Below are 18,112 nucleotides of genomic sequence, written 5' to 3'. Positions count from 1 at the left end.
TTTTACAAGATTTGATTTATTAACTATGATACAGATCACATAAGGCCTTGCTGTATACACCATTCCCATTGAGACAAATTACCATACTCACCAAATTACTTTTTTTTCTTTGATGTTATCTTTTCAGTTTACAGTACTTCATTTATATATTTTTTTAATTATTTTCTTTCTTTCTTCCCATTATTCTTTAATATTTTTTTTTATCATCTCTTAAATAGTGAGAGTGGTGAAGCCCTCTTCCTTAGTTGGGAAGAAATCATGCACTATATTGGGCTGGTCTCTCAATCTTTCACAAACAAATTGTTAAAAAATGTTTTGTATTTTTTTTAATTATTAAAATAAAACATAAAAAGAAACTTTTTTTCTATCACCACTGACTAAAGGGCAAAGTGTTAAACCCCCTAACATACCAATAAACAACCATTTGAATATAGTTTTGCTTGTTTCTCATTTTAACTTAACAGACATCTGTCACCATTGTTTTTAAAGAAAAAAAAAAGAAAAGCAATGCAGCCACAAAATATCGCTGAACCAAAGTCACATTTTAATTGAATTGTTCTTCTAAACTTTCACTTTGTTTCAAAACTCTCTCTCGACCCTTTTTGTCCAGTCTTTGGCTGCCTCACAGTCAGTTCAGTATTAACACATTGATATACACAGGGAACGCCACTGGCCGGCGTTCACAAACAAGTACCAGTGGTCACCCCTCCTCCCTTCTCCCATATAATGATCCCATTCACCCGTCTGCTGTCTGCCCCCCCCCAAACCCACATCTCTGGGATCAGTGTTTGTGTGTATGTGTGTGTGTGTGTGTGTAATCTGGACGAGCTAAGAGGGTTACACAGCAGGGTAATGACCGCAAGGAGAGCTGCATTCCTTTCCTTCACATTTGTTTGGATCAAACTGGTGTCTGGTCATCTGCCCAGAATAGCATGTTAGCATGTTAGCTCAAACCCACCCAAACACAGTCTTAATTCTGCTATCTCGCTCTCTCTCTCTCACGCACACACACAAAGTAAATAGGTAGTGTAGACAGATAGATGCTCCATTAGGAATTCAGTGACTTGTTAAAAGGGATTTTTTTCTCCTTTTGGGCAGAGAAGGCAGTGTGGGGAGACATGCAGAGTTGCAAATGAGTGTCCAACAGAAAAAGTGACCTTGGTGTGTACTATTTGTTTAACATTAACACATATAAGCTTCCACACACGCACGTTACTTAAACTCACACGATCACACACACACACACACTTGCTCCATCAGGGCTCAGCAATTCTCCACAAGCCCCATCTTGCTGGTTTCTACGGTAACAGCAGGCTAGGTCGAGGAATTCTGTGATGCTCCATTCCAGTCATGCAGTCGGATGAATGGACTGTCTGTTCGGTCTGCTGTCTCTCCCAGACCCAACTGTCTCCCTTGGCCAGTAGATGACTATGGGATGTGGTGGCATAGCAGTGACAGTGGGGGAAGTCTGGCGTACTGATAACACTCCAAATTATATTTCAAGTCCACCTAGAGAAGGTTTCAGACTCCTTTCTAGAGTCATATTGCTGAGGCCTGGAGCAGTGGTTGCCACTTATTTTCAACAATAAATAGACTCCGCCTGTGTCCATATGCGTCCACCTGTCAAAGCCTTGCTTCTAGCGCTTACTTTCTGGGTGTGTAATGCTACATTGTGTATTAGTCTTTTAAGTCATCATTTTCTCCATTGGAATATGGCATCTTGGAAGTGGTATGCACACCTCTGCAAGTGGCTAATTGTTTTGGTAGTGGAAAACTGACAATAAAAAGGCAGAGAGGGAATTTCATTCACTACATGTCTAACCAACTGCAATGTGGCCACATGCTTTGCGTCTAGAGAGCCTGAATCTAAATTCGCTCAATTGGTTTGTAACAGATTTCAAACTGCTGGCCATTTATTTACACTTACACAGCTCTAAAAGGTAATTTCATGTGACATAAAATGAAAATGAATCTTGACAATTGCACGTATAAGTGAGTCTGATGCTACAAAACATCAACAACAAAAAACAAAAAACAGTAGGAAAAGGGTGCTACGCCCATGCAGTAGTGGAAATATGGCTGCAATTTCAATTTCTTCCTCTAGATGTCAGTGGTGTGCTCCTAGAAATAGAGAATAGGGTGGACTGACAAAGTAAATGAGTGGCTGTCATGTCATGGCAGCTCCAATTTAAAATGTGCCTTCAAAGTGCTCAGAAAAGTGCTTTTTGAACAAGGTTTCTACTATAAAAACCTGCAGCACTGACTCACTTGTAAAACCACCACAGAGTGGGATAAGCAACATGACAGGTGAAGGTCCAACACTGGAATTATTCCCACTATCTGCTTAATACAGGGCCATTCAGATACAACAAAAAGTCATGATACAGACATACACAGACAGATAGCCGGCCAATCAGACACAAGGTCAGTCACTGACTCTTAGGCTCAGGTTTGTGTTTTCTCAAAGGAAAAATGATAAAAGACATTGGGACAGTGAGAATGTGGATGCAGAATCAGATCTAGACCAATTAAAAACTCCACTATTTATGCTGTTTTCTTCATTTGTAAACAAAGGCAGTGTATAAGGTTGAAGTTTAAAGTGAGAAAGAGAGAGAGCAAACAGGAGACCGGGAGGAGCCTTGCCAGAATGCCTGGGGTGTGAGAGCACCCATAGTCCTTTGCTCCAATTTGCTGCCCAGCAGATCCGGTCGGTTGAGATTTTTTTTTCTTTTTCTTGGCATATTGCCTTGACTGAAACTGAATTTGTCTGTTTGGGGCTGTGTGAGGGGTTGACAGACTGGAATGTGTGAGTCGCTGAGGACAGAACATCCTGTCGGGTGAGCAGTAACATGTGTTTCTTGCTTAAATCCTCTGAAGAACGGGGAAACAAACATGTCTTCTCCACTTTGTCCTCCATGGCCTCCAGGCAGGTCCAGCAGGTGGGTCAGTTTGCTAAAACACTTTGCCAGCTACCAACATTCCCAACTTAGTTAGAGGCTATGGGATTGAGGAGAATGGTTGTTGGAGGCACAGTGGCCACTGAGTGTTTGTGTGTGTGTGTGTCTATGTGATTTAGCAATCCCAACATAACACAGTGCACATTCCTCCTGCACATAAGTTCTCCTGTCCCTTGATGATTACTGGCAATGGCTCGCTCTTCTTTAGTGTGTTTGTGTGTTGATTTTCTATAAGGCAAGGAGGGCAAGTCCAGATGAACTGAGACTGAGCGACAAAGGTATAAAGTGGCAAGGTGGGAGAAATATCAACCAGTTCAGAGGCTGTCAGTGATCCCCTTTGCTGCCTTGTGTGTGTCCAAATTTCTAAAATTAACAAAAGGCTCAAATGCCTTTGTTCACCCAAACATATAGGTTTTTCTCTGTACATACTGCATCTTACTCAATCTCCCCCCAGCTTCTATTTCTACCTCCTGTTCTCATCTCAATTTATCTTTTTCCAGATCCCAACCTTTAAAATCTCGGATTCTGAACCCTTAAATCTCTTCGAATTGCATCATCTTCTTCGTTTTTTCCCTTCTCTTCCCTTGATCCCTGGTTCACAGCGTGTGTTGTTCCGCAGGAGGGTGATGGGGGTGCAAGGACGGAGGGAGTAGGGCTGGGATTGGGGACTGAGGAGTATGAGGCGGGGAGTGGGGTGGAGACTGAGGCTGATGATGGTGGATGGGAGGGCCGTAGTGCGGAATAACAGGAGGTGTGGCAGGGAGGACGTAGGGAGTCGGGGACGGAGTGGGCGAGGATGAGTAGCCTCCAGCCATGCAGGAGTAGGCGGAGGTTCCTCCCCCATAAGAGAATGTTGAGGTGGGAGAACCGGGGAGACCGTCAGCCAGGGGCTGATTGTTGAAGAAGTACGCGCACTGGTGGATGAAGCTCTCGATGATTGTCTGGTAGGTGCGGGTGGCCGTCAGGGCATCCATCGTCGTGAAGTCGGGTCTCATCAATGTAGGCCAGAAACAAATGGACAGATTCTCACTGGTCATCAGGTTCACCTTGTTGTTCTGGCTCACCCTGGAAAACACAAAGAAGAAAAAATTAATTGTGCTAAATTCACTACTTCGCTTTTGATAGAAAAGGTCAGAAAAAGGCTGCTTCAAATGTTGTGCAGATCATCCAGATCTGATAGTGTCGACTGCCTGACCCTATAAGCTGGTACTAGTACCCGAGACAAATAATTATAAAGTACTTTTTACTCCTAACAGCAGGGGGATTATGGCTTTGACAGATATAAGAGATTTTGCCTTTTTTTTGTCTCGTCACATAAAAGAATTGGCTTGCATGTGTTCTGTGGCAACTAACTATTATGTTCATGATAAATTATTCTGCCAAACGTTCTATTAATAATTTTTTCTACATTTTCACCTGTGACTAACATGGAAACATAAAATATTGTGCTTTATTCTGCAAACAGTGCAAAGTCCCAAAATATTCAGACTAGAAAAATCTCATATTGGAGAACCTGGAACCAGAACATGGTTACCTATATGCTGAAAACACTTTTAACAGTTTTAATTACGTGATAAACTACGGTTTTCCCAATTTTCATAGCTTAGGACCCTTTCGGATGAAGAAATATGTAGTATAAGTTTTTGCAAGAATAAAAAAATAAGAAGGCTACTTTTCTGTGTTTTATTTGTTGTATTATAGACAATTTGTCATACTTTAGCAGACTGAGCTTTGATACATAAATTAATTGTAACACACCTATCATCCACATGTAAACCGATATTATACAACCACTGCATTGTCACAGATCATGACTCAAAGTGAACAAAATCTCTTTTCTGCGAGTGTGCTGGATGTGGTGATGTTATTGCTAAGTAACTGAACTAGATGACTGGTGTAGACAGCACGCATATCATAGGCCAGCTATGACTCTGTCACTCACTTGCTCAAGTGGCTGATGACATATTTGAAGACGTCGTAATTCTCCTTGGGGAAACGGCGCAGAACGTCCTTCATTGTCTGGAAGCGCTGCTCCCTATCATTGATCTCTGAATGGTGGCAGAGAGATGAGAGTTTAGAGGAGAGAGGAAAAAATTAGGGCAATGTAAGAAAGATGTCAGGAGAGTGAAAGTGGAGAGTAAAGAAAGATGAGTGGCGCGTGGAGTATGATGTGGAAAAGGAGAGTTTGAAAAGCACGGTAAAGCAAATTGGATCCAACTCTCAACAAATTGGTGCAGGACACAGTGATTCCATGCTACAATAGTCTGAGTTTCACACATCTTAGTGATGAAAAGACACATGCACACAGTTCATGCAAAGGAGAAAAATCCATCAAAGACCACACACACATTCCAAAGGGGAAACATACCATGCATACACCCATCTCAGTGTCCTAAAGAGTACAGCAACTCACACAAAAATCCACACATACACTGGGTGTGTTAAGCCTAATGGCAGCGAGGAGTGAGTCAGAAGAGCTGACGTCACCCACTAACACAGTCCATCCTGTGTGTACGTGAGCGAGGTAGACAGCAGCAGTGAGAACAGCAGATGTTCTCCTCCACATCACAAACATGATTTACAAGCAGAGAATTTGAGTTTGTATTCCCACAATGAGGTCAGCGTGGATCAAAAACAGATTTGAGGGGGAATGACTTCACACAGCTCCAGTTCCTCCCGCTGTGTATCCGTCATCAGTAATCAAAACTTAACTAACTTCCTACAGCTTATTTAATGTCATGTCACTGAGATAATATCCACCAAAATCCACACACCCAGTTTTTCCAAATCTTTCTTTTTCTCCACCTCTCAGTCTGCTAACTTGTCTGCTTAAATTCTAAAATTGCAAAAACCCAGTTTGCTACTTTCCACGAAATTAAGGCTTTCTTGTCTCCACCTCACATTTCCTTTTTTTTTTTTCCTATCCTCTATTGTGGCACAGACTGCAGGAGCTTTATCAGGTCTCTGTCACGGCTGAAGGGTCTCACACACATACACGCACACCGCTCTGAGTGACAGCAGCCTTGTGGTCTGGGGGTAAATCTCTCTGGCAAGATGCAAGACTAAGCTATGGCTTAAATCTCCATTCCGACAGATTACAGGACACAAAAAGAAAAAGAGAGGCATTGGAGAGCACAGAAGCACCATCGTTTATCTAACATATGACTGTTTTCTCATGACTTCATCCAGACCACTGTTATCCACAGTGCTCCCGCATCCTTCATCATGAGCAATCATCTTCACTTCCTCCTTCCTGATTTCTTAAATATTCTTTCCTCCCTCCCATTCTCCTCCCTTCCCCGGCTCCTCACTGAGCGGCAAATCCAATTCTCCCCATGGATGGATTTGGATTGCAAGAGTTTTGCTTGTTAGGTTAAAGAAAAGTTACAATGAAGGGGAAAAGGATTTCAGGCAAAATCCAATATTCCCCGGGTTTTAACGTAGAACTCTCCCCTCATCCCCGTGTCCCATCGTCCTCTCACACCAGAGCCCCAGAACTTACTAAACGCCTCCACCAGCTCTCCCTGCATGCTGTAGGGCACCAGAGGCTCAGGTAGCTCAGAGAAGAAGGCCTTCATGGCCCCCGCTACAGTGTTGATGGTGAAGTCTTTCTCCACGAGGTCCAGGTTGTAGTCTGGAAAGAAAATTGAAATGGAGAACAGGAGAATTTAAATATAAAACACACATTATCGCAATTTTATTTGCATATATTATATGAGAGAAGTGGCCAAAATAAACAATTTATAACTATAAAACAAAGACCCCACATAATATACTATAGCTGTGAAGCTAACTATGGGGAATAAAGATTATTGAATAAATTAACAACTGCTGGGTGGTGGCTTGACTTATTTAGTCATTTGACACACTTATCTATAGACACACACGCACATGCAACATTGGGGTTTGGTATCTTCTCTGAGCTTAAAAGCACTAACATGTGGACTGGGACTGAAACAACTGGGGACTGAGCTGTCTCACTGTGGGAGAAAAGGGATAGTTCCACTTAACCCGTGTACAGTGGTATCTAGTGTTCATCTACCAACATCGTTGTTTGTGTTCATTCCAAATCAATGAACAGGAGTGATTTATGGAGACACTGATCTTTTCAATCCTTTTAGGTCTTTGCAGACTAATTTGTGATTGTTGCAAAATAAAATGGTTAATTTCATTATAGCTTAAAAAAAAAAAAAAACACTCTAATGCATTTTGTTACTTTTATTTATTTTGTTTTACATTGAAAGGTTGTACATATTCCACAGTGGATAAACTGATTTAACTGATGTGATCACAACATTGCAAATTCGGGGAGGTACTGACTTTTACATGATTTTTGCACTAATGGGTACTTTATATGTCAGGTATTAAATGTTTTTTAATCCAAAACAAGACCTGTTCGCTTAATCAACTCGTACAGGAAACACTGCAATGAGAAGTAACACTGATTGATAGTCCATCCTGTGAACCAGATCCCAGTTCAGATTCGGGAAGCAGACACCTTCTTTATTTTTAAGTCCAGGCTTAAAAAATTCCTCTTTAATAAAGCTTATAGTTAGTTATATTCATGCTGCTGTAGGCTTAGACTGCTGGGGGACCCACCCCCCGAGCTCCTGTCCTCCTCTTATCCCCCCCTCTCACCCCACTTTTATGTCACCACTGTATGACATTAACTGTGTGTTTTCTCCCGTATTTGTCTTTCTCCTTCTGTCTCCCTCTCTCTGTCTCTTTCTGCAGGTGTCCCCTGGCATCGAAGGTGGGTGTTTTCTAGTGTGCAGCTACTCGTCCTACAAACCTGCCCAATGTTTTGTTGTTGCTTTGTTTTGCACTTTTCTTTTCTCTCTCCACTTTCCAGTCACTCCGACAGGTCAAGTCAGATGGCCCCCCACCCTGAGCCTGGTTCTGCTGGAGGTTTCTTCCCCTAAAGGGAGGTTTTTTCCTCAACTGTGGCCTAGAGCTTGCTCAAGGGGGATTTATTGGGTTTCTTTATACATCTTTATAGTCTTGACTTTATTCTGTAATGTGCCTTGAGATGACTTTGTTGTGAATTGGCGCAAATACAGCTGAATTGAAATATAATTTAATTGAAATAGTGATACAGAAATGTATTCACATCAACCGATTATTGACGTTTCTGGTTGAAAAAATGTGAAACAACAGATTGTAGACAAAATTGCACAATCAATAACTTAGTCAAAATGAATAAATGACATCTGTGCTGATGCACTGTGGCATCATTTTGGTTACTTTGTGGCCTAAACTAAAGTAAAAAGCACTGCTGACAATTATAAAGTAAATTTGAGCAGAAAGAGAGACACCGCTTCCAAAGTGTGTGAGAAAGACAGAGCAAGAGACTTAATTAGAAAAGCAATTTTCTGATAACTTTTTGCTTTACAAAGGCCGCATGTGCAGAGAGAGAAAAATGAATGCAGATACAGTTGGAGAGTTCTTGAACGGTCTAAGGAGAGGTTCCATTTTGATGGTACAGCTATAAGAAAACCATGTTGCATTTTCATGTGTAATTGTCTTGTCAAATTGGCCTGAAGCTCAAAGTGATTTAATGCAGAGCTTCAACTCTGATTACCTGAGGTGGATATAACCTCAACCAGGCATGGATGTACATATACACACATGCATACACAGGTCACCTTGCTCTGCTATCTGTCTCAGCAGCGTCATGCTACATTAACCAAACCAATCTGGAGGTAATTAACTGCCCACACCAAGCGGACACACGTATAAAGACACACACATGACAACATTCATACATCCAAACGTGAACATGCACACAGGAGCAGGTAGACGATTGAGGAGGCAGCTACACAGTCTAAAAGGAAGCAAAGGCCAATTCCCACTGTAGAATTAAGGCTCCCTGGTTAATTAAGGGGATCCAGGCTTGTTGCAGATAGACAGAGACACACACATGCATCTTCAAGGCCTTTTCTTCCCTGTCAGCTTGTGAGTGTACAAATAGAGCAAGGATGGGCACATGTATGCCTGCGTGAGAGGACTGGAAGAGGAAAGTAGCAAACCTTGGTCAAATTGCCGCTGCATGCTCTCCATCTCTGCCTTGTTCCCGCTGACCCTGTAGATGCCCTCTGTGCTCAAGCCTTGTGGAGAGAGAAAAAGAGTAGAGAGAGGCAGAAAAATAAATGCCATTAGCTCAGTGTTATTTTTGTGTTTTTTATTTGCAACAAGCATTTATACCAGTTATCAATCACATCACATTAAGGACCATGTGATATATCATTATGTGGTGTATAAATGCACTGTGCAGGGCTGTGCAGCCGGTTTTCATGGCCTCTCCTTATATCCCCTACTGTGTGAGCACAGAATTAGCACTATTTATTAAATGCATAAAAAACTCCTGAAGGCCTGAAGCTAACATTGTGCCACACACACACTTTATAATAACTTGAAAAATTGACGCTGCCATGTGATCTACCTCTAACACCTGACTTAAAGGGTTATTTACTGCATGTTTTTATAAGCTCCCAAATTGTGTCCATATTTAGTTTCTCTGCTATTAAACTACTAAATAAAGCATCACTTAAGTTTGCGAGTTTAATCAATGCAGCTAAACTGTTGATGTCCATTTAATGATTCAAATAACAGAAGCATTTTAGTGCAGCAAATTGAAATAAATATACGTTTGCATTCATCACTACAACAACGGAAGACAAAAGAACAAGATTGTTTCATGGAATTCTGCACTTCTGTTTTTCTTGCCTGTGGCTTAAATATGTAATTTCCAAGTCTTTAAATTGCTCACTGCAGGTGCAGTCTTGTACCATTTGATTGAAGCATCCAATTAAATACCTATTAAGGAGGCCTGTTGGATTTTATCATCAGTTCATAGCAATTATCTATTCTGAAATAGTCTAACATAGTCAACAAAAGTTTTTAACTACCATAAACGCACTGAAACTTTACAGTTCTGGAAGCATGAAAGAAAGTATATTTACACAAGCAAGTACAAGCAAGGAATTAAGTACACTTTTGACATACTTGTTCTCTAATGGGAGAGCTGCAGAATAATTCATATAATCAACAAATGGACAAATTATGATAAAATTTACAGGAGAATATGTACTTTTTAAAAAAAAAATATTGTTAGTATAAATATGCTTTAAAACCTAATGTGAAGAATTGCAGTTAAAGCCTCCTTTCAGTGAATGGCACTGCCAGCAGGGCAGAGATGTTCACAAGAGTTTTTAAGTAAGCCTTACCCTTTTAGCCAATCAGAGAATTTCCGTTATTTCTGCTTAATTATAAAGTTGTGCAGCATCTTACTTATTGTAAAGTCACACTGACTACTAACTAAACACTGGGCAAAGCGAAGCAAAACAGTGTGAGGGAGGGCTGGGCCTAGCAGAGCAGACTGATTTTGGGTCTCATGCTTCTTCTACCTCAAAGCTACAAATGGCAATTTAAGCTAGTGCTAGTCCCTGCTACGCTCCATGATGTACTTCCACACAAACTGCCTAGTGCGTCAGGTAACTGTTGTTAGGAAATGAAAATGCTCAAAAAAGTAATAATTTCTGAGTGGTTAGAAGGGCGAGCCTTGTGAGTCTTGCTCAAAAGCTTTGCATTAATATCTCTGCACCCAGCAGTGCACTTTTATTAATGAAATGAGCCTGGGTCACAGGATGCTGTGGTTGCACCTTTTACATGTACTTTAAAGCATATTTACAATTTTAAAAAAATCAGACTGAGCTCACATTTTCTCCTGTGCCAGGTACTTTTTAAAATTGCACACCCTGAAAAATTAAACAACAGAAAAGAACTTCCAAAACATCTCAGTTTCTTCAGTTCTTACATAGTAAACCAACGCACTTTTTCTATGCATATGAAGGTAATTTTCAATAAATATCCCATTTGGTTTTATATTATAACAATACATCTACTCAAGAACACAACCAACCCATTGATGGTTGGATGGCAGCAAACTATCTGGTGCGAGAAAGCCCACTTCATTTTGGTTCATTAATAATTTTGTAAGTTCGTAAAAAGATTATGTTCTAGCTCCCACCCATAAAATACTCTTGTTGTTCACACTTTGTTGGCAATTCAAGGAAACAAAGAGCAATCCAGAGGGAGTGAAGGAGATAGGGAGTGGTAGAAAATAGGGCGAGACAAAGAGAGGCAGGGAGGAAATGAGAGAGCTTTCAGTCAAGGCATACGGCATCGATCTCCTCCTTCTACCAATCAATTATCCACAAAAGCTTTTCTAGGCAGACACTAGGAAAACAGGGATGGGAAGAGAGATAGGGGAGTAGTCTAGCAGTGGTAGGGGGAGAGAGTGAGAAATAGGGGCAGAACAGAACAAGTACCAAAGGATGAGAAGAGATAGTGTGGGAGTGTGAGGATGCAGAGGATTGTGGGTCACAGTGATGAGACAATGAGGGGGAGAAAAAAAGGGATTAAGATTAGTACGGGTACCAGTATACAGAAGGTTAGGGGATATGTTTAAAACAACAAACCATATAAAAGATAGAAGTTACAGGGGAATTAGAATACAAGAGTGGAAGAGGAGCCACAAAGCACTGGAAGTGGAAAAAAGAAGTATGGATGAAGACTTTTGGGTCAATGTAAATAGTAGCACTTCCTCAGAAAACAAAGTTTTATTAGCATCCACAACATTTTTAGCAACAATGTATTCATTACTCTTAATAAAGAATATAACTTATCAACTTTATAATTCATCCATACAACAGTGCATGCATAATAGGATACACAATTCCCAACTGCACATGCACAAACACACAAAAACATGAGAAGCAGCCACAAAATTACACTTGACTTCACAACTTCCACCACCATTCAAGTGTCCACAAAAAAAAAAAACATCTACGAACTTGCAGACACACAAACTGTGAGAGCACTAAATGCTTCGGCAGCAAGTAACTATCTAAAAACACTCCAGCTGATCCCACACCAGCCCAGACCTCAGCGTCTCTGTGGGTTCAGCAGCCCAGAGGCTGATTTCATAGTTCACCATGGAGACAGGCAGTCGCTGGGTGCTGCCCTTTACGTCGCTATGGAGGCTCCTAAGGCCAGTAGATATGCCTGCGCACGCTAACACACATTCATCACCTCAGCACCCATGCACACAGCACACTGCAGCTACCATGCTGGGAGAAAGCCAGAGCTGTGGGGAGATAACAGCAGTCACTATGGATTGATTTTATATAGCTGCTTTTCTACAAGCTCAGAACACATGAAAATAACACAAAATGCCACATCTGCTCCTATTATTCTCAAAGACAAAGGAAGGGAGCTATGAGGCACAAATAAGAGGAGTAACAAAACAGAAGTGTTTTCAACAAAAAAATAATAATGTTATATATAAATGTTTGAATAAGTTTGAATAAGTTAACCCAACTGGGTTTCATTAGTTTGTCTTGGTCCAAGAGTCAGAAAATTTATTTTATTTTTTTAAATCACCAGAGGGACCAATTTCACCATTTTCATAAATGTTGTTTCAGATATATGAACACAGACTGTAAGAGGATTAACACTGAAATTTAGACAGATAAGAATAAACACAGGAACACTGGTACAGTGCCTCAAACAAAAATGTTCACAGCTAGAGGTAAAACGGAAGGATATAGGTCAAAGCTGCAGGTCCAGAGTCACCCTCAAAACATCACTCATTATCAGCTACGACTTTAGTGACAAACGGTGTCAGCACTGTGCGGTCACTTCCAATGTCATTACATCCACAGTATATGATAAATTGAGTCTGATTTACAGCAACTACAAACAAAACTTCAGAACACATAATCCATTCACTGTCTATGTGCATTATTCTGTACCTCCTGTTAGTATGTAAACTAAATATGTTCGTGCGCACACTCTTGTTGGACTTTAAAATGTTTGTGGTTCCACTTCTCACACATGCATAAACACAGCAGCAGCCTAAACACAGAAAGAAGGTGAGCCCAAATGTTCCTTTAATTTTTTTATCTAGTGATCTGATATTGATCAGAAGAAGCTATGGGGCTGAACATTACCGGTCAACTCTCTGGCTACACACACGACATGTTGAAGAACGAAGGCAGTGAAGAGAGGAAAAAAAAAAAGAAGAAGAAAAAAAAAAACACTGACAGAGGTAACAACAGGACAGAGAGAAATTGAAATATGGGTTAGGAAGAAGATGAAACAAATCAAATCTGACGAGTGAAGGTACTCAGAGAGGGAGAGAGAGGGATGACTGGATCAGCAGAAACAAGGACACATACAGAGAGGAAGGGAAAGGAAATGGAGGATTAAAAGAATAAAGTGAGGATAAGAGGTGGAATGTGAATGTGCATTCACCCTTATGTGCCTTTATACACTACATATACACGTGGAAGTAAAAACCTATTCAACCAGTTTTTCTCCATTTTCCTGAAGTAACTTTGCCTGCTCGAGTTAGCATCTGAACAGGGTGAGGTGAAATCTAACGTGATGCCTTGTTATCTAGTGCTTTGCCCCCACACTACCTGCACAGAGAAAGGCGGTGCATGTTTTGTAAGGCCACAGTCCTCCACAAATACAGTCTTTAATCTGGACAGAGATTACAGAGGAATGCACTGGCATGTCAGTAAGCAACAGAGATGTTTTGACAAACTCACTGGCTAAACCTAAGGTCCACTTCTTTTTAATTAAATGCTACTTTGATGTATAAAACTACTTATTAAACCACTTTAGTATAGTGCGTTTGTAAAAGCCAATTGTATTAAAGTACCAAAAATAAAACTACTTTTCAATCCAGAATGACTCATTTTCCATCTGTGAATATGATATTATCTGATTAAAATGATGTATTCATTTGTGCATATCACTTTATTATTTATCTTATTATAATGCTGTATTTTTATTATTAATGTAACTGTAGTAAGTAATTCATAGGAATTTTACATAAATTTATTGGAGTAAAAATAAGACGTTTGCCCCCAAAATGTAGTAAAATCAAAATATGCTTTAGCAGAAAATGTAAATACTCATAAGAAAAATTTCTTAAAACAGTGCAGAACTTTTGTGTGTGTGTGTGTGTGTATATATATATATATATATATATATATATATATATATTTATATATATATTTATGTGTGTGTGTAGTTATTTTACACTACTGGACTCATGAATTTCCTGTTTTAAAATGTGTGCAAATATTCATCGACCCTGCACTAAGTCACCTCTGGTTTAGTGTAACTGCGGGCAGCACAATGTTCGGCTACTGGGCATTAGAACAGCAAGGTTAGCTATCTAACCACATCTATGCTCCTAGTACACCCAGAGAGGAGATGAGAGGAGAGGAGAGGAAAGACCTGTTAGTTAAATAGCGTGCGACTGAAAGTAATGATATTTTTGAAACATGCAAATGAGGACTTTGCTTCATCCGTGACTCACATCACATCATCCTGTTTTCTTGAATATTTAGGCGATAAAGAAGTTAACACCCAAACTTGGTTCATGTCTGTGGATGGGCCCAACTATAAATGAAGCCTCATTAATTATACACACTTGACACACAGATACAGTGGTTGTTTGTGATTTAAAGATGACAGAACTATGCTCTGAGCAGGGAGGACAGTGGGTAATAACTCCAGCAGAGAAGAGGATTAAGACAAGCAAAAAATAAAAAAGGGGAAATTAAGGGTAAAGTGTACCTGTTGTTTCAATGAAACGAATGCACTTCTCAATGAAGACTGGGATTGGCCTCTCAGGAGTGACGACAGCGGCCAGTGGCATGCCAAAGTAGTTGCTTTCAATGGGTTTTGAAATGGAATGCCTGGGTTTGGATCGCGGTTTCTGGGGGGAAAAAATGAGAGAAAGAATTAGTTCTAAAACTGAAAAAACATTAGTTAAAATCGACAGCATTTAATCCCTATGCTGACATAGGTGCACATTTCCTAAATGACACAAAGCCTAGAGGTACGGTTCTTCAAATGTTTTAAATGGAAAATGCCCTGACCTCCTTTAAAAGTGAAAAGGTTACTGTGTTTTAAAATCTACTAAGGCAAAAATGCCACAGAAAACAAATAAAATATGCGCGTGCACCTATCCCGCACATTCCTTCAGACTGATAAGTAATCATACATTTCTGTTTTGCATCTTGTGCTGTGCATCAGTGAGATACACATCAGCTGCTTTATAGCTCTCCTCTCTTCATTTCACTCTTGCCCTTCTTCCTTCCTCTCTTGCATAGCAGCTCTCAGATAATCAAACACTCTTACTCATTGTATAATTACTTTCTAACTTGTGTTATTCTCCTATTAAGAGACTTCCAATACACTTCTGCAACATTCTCTGCCTGCCGTGGCATCCACAGTAATTGTACTGCGTTTTAATGGTGTTCACTGGGTATGTTTTGAAGGCCCCTAAGGCCTGGATCTCTAGTAAGTCTGTCAGCCCCCTGAGGCTTTGCCCTGGCAGGCTGGGTGGTGAGGCCAGGATGCATGGTTGGCTGGGCACGTGCAGGCCTGACAGGCAGGCATAGGCTCTTTAATTACAGAGAGTGACCCTAGCATGCCCTCTGCTCCAGATATTGGCGTCACTGCACTTTAATCGTTTTCGATACCACGTGTATATGCATTTACAGTATTATTAAAAGGAACAAGCAAGAAAACACTAAATAATACTGGGTATGATATCTTTCAGCTGGCTTAGCAGTACTGATTAATGTCTTAGTTAAACAAATAGCTTGGCAAGTCTGCGATTATTATATAAACCATTATCAAAACATCAATCATCAGCAGTGATGTAAAAGAGAGCATGTGAACTTCAGTTTTCCCAAGTATTTATATCATTCTTGGCCTTAGACATCAAGTTTTGTTTAGTCCCTTCTATCTAGAGGGCTTTTCCCTATAATAAGCTCTGGAAAAGGTTGTTAATTTGCCTGTCAACTAGTTGCTCAAGTCACAAGTAAAAATGTCAAGAGATTACTCCGCAATTCTGACTAGCTTACTGGTAGAGTATGCACTTCATTCAACAATGAATGCTGAAGCACATCTCGCTTAAAAATTGCACTTTCCTAGCAAGTCAATTACTGGGGCCCCAGTTGCTGATTATAACCCCAAATGAGCAAATTCCTGACAGGAACTCCTTTCCTTATCACTACAGTTCCCCCCCACTGCTTCGCCTGGTCCTCTGAAACAGTCCCTGTCTCAACATATAGACATGCTTACACCTGTGGCTTTCAGTGCATAAAAATATTAAGTGCACACCCATGTCTTCACATGTGCACAACACCCATTTTAGCATTTAATTGAAGTCAAGGGGTAGCAAAAATAGATGTGGTGTTACAAGACAACAGCTTTTGTGGCTGTACTGAGCGGTGCTGTCACAACTCGCTGCCAGCTTGATTTTTAGCTCCAAGTAGCAGCTCATAATTTATTTGTGTCCTATCTCACTGACTGTGTTGTATATCTGTGCCCTATCTCAGTTTAGCAGACTGTGTCTATACACTCCTAACACCCCCTCCTCGCCTCTATCCAGTTCTCTCTCTCACAGTCGTCTCCCCCTGCAGTTTTGCCTTCTGGCCGCTCCTTTTAGTTGCTGACTGAGACAGGACATGCTGCCAGCAATGAGAAGACAAAACAGACCCCAACCACAAAAGAGAAACACAACACATACTTAATAATAACATTCAGACCCCATGGTGAGCATTTACATACACTGCGCACTGTAGGACACCGAATAACAAAGTTGTAATCCATTAAAAAAGGAGTCTTATCACCAACTCCTATTTCTTTCTGGCTCCACTTTCTTTTCTTTCTGTGGTTGTGTTTTCTCCCAGTCTTTGATTGTCTCCCTCCCACTTATTTTTTGCATGAGGACACTAAAGTGGGGCTAAGTGAATGGGGAATTTGCAGTTTTCCTCTTTCTGGCTGGGGAGATTTGAAAACAATCTAGAGAAGACAGAGTGAAAATATTTCTAGACTCTCACTGAGGGAGGGCGGGCAGGACAGAAACACAGTTGGTCACTGTCTGAGGTAAAAAGGGGTGGGGGGGTTATAATGGACTCAGAGTCTAGTTTCAATTATTTGCTGCTAGCGGTCACGACTCAGAGTGGCAGACAGCACCCTAAGGCTATGGCCGGGAAAGTGTTTACACTGCATAAACACAAACATTCACCTCTAAACCCAGCTCAAAATCTAACACTGTGTTAACACAGTCAAGCCACTAACTGGAATGTCTGCTTCTATACCAACTGCTGCTATAATATATTTCTCTGAGATGACCAAATAACTCAATAACATTTCGTCCTGGGGGGATTTCAGGGTGCAATTTCAGGGCACATCGGATTGAAAATTGACACTTCTCTTTGAGACAGCTGCTTAGACAACACGTGATGGAACATGATCACTGTGTTACAACTACAATTAAGCCATAATGGCCTTTAATGTGGATATTCAGATCCCAGACTTGCTGCAGGGCACAAATCAGAGGCACTAATTAGAGTAATCATGACGACACTAGTCTAAATTCTGCTGGCTTCAATTTTCTTGGGGGTTTGTTGTGAAGCATATCGGTTTTTAATGTGTCATGTGATACTTTATTGATTCCTCTTCCAACTTGCCATGCTGGCTTTCTGAGGGCAGGGTCAAGACCACAGGGTGAGGTAAACTCAGAGCGACTGGAACTTACTAACTTGCTAACATGGTGTATGGAATAGGTTTTCCTCTGTATTAGTAGTCTTTGTGGCCAATGCCTTGAAGCCTATTATTTGAGTGGCCGTTATAATTTGTCAAGAACAAATGGCACCGAGTTCACCAACAAATAAACCAGTTAAGGATGGAGCATGGTATACTCAGATTGGAGCTACAGTATGTGAGATGACAGTCTTCATGCAGGTACTTGGACATCACAGCTGACTGTGTGAAAACATTAATCATTCCCTTCCTGTTCCGCCCAACTGACAGCTATGGTAATTATCATAGACACACAAGCACAACATACACAGCTGTAACTCCTACTCAGCTGGCACCTCTCTGCCTCGCTGTGTGTGTGTGAATGAACACCATACGAGGCTGATAAGCCTAACAGTGTAAGGTCAGAAGTAAAACCTCAACACAGGTGAGACGAGCACAGAAATCAACAGGAGACCCACAGACGAAGGCTGAGGGAACAAGTGAAAGGGGTGATACGTGTGTGAAAAAAAGAAAAA

At 40.8% G+C, this 18,112-nt stretch overlaps 1 protein-coding gene across 4 annotated transcripts in view; it reads right to left on the bottom strand.

Moving 5' to 3' along the window:
- arhgap35a (Rho GTPase activating protein 35a) overlaps positions 1-18,112 on the bottom strand; it is a 57,602-nt gene continuing 39,490 nt past the window's right edge. For all 4 annotated transcript variants that reach the window (XM_067506579.1, XM_067506578.1, XM_067506581.1 and 1 more), the window contains 5 exons: positions 14,613-14,754; positions 8,987-9,064; positions 6,460-6,591; positions 4,900-5,005; positions 1-4,022 (listed from right to left, as the gene is read on the bottom strand). In XM_067506579.1, the coding sequence (XP_067362680.1) occupies positions 3,554-4,022; positions 4,900-5,005; positions 6,460-6,591; positions 8,987-9,064; positions 14,613-14,754 (927 nt within the window). In that variant the 3' untranslated portion in view covers positions 1-3,553. The remainder of the gene's footprint in view (positions 4,023-4,899; positions 5,006-6,459; positions 6,592-8,986; positions 9,065-14,612; positions 14,755-18,112) is intronic.

This window comes from Channa argus, chromosome 6 (assembly GCF_033026475.1).
Source record: "Channa argus isolate prfri chromosome 6, Channa argus male v1.0, whole genome shotgun sequence".
Classification (NCBI taxonomy): Eukaryota; Metazoa; Chordata; class Actinopteri; order Anabantiformes; family Channidae; genus Channa; species Channa argus.
Note: the sequence above shows the minus strand (reverse complement) of the source record. Positions and strands in the feature narration are given on the sequence as shown.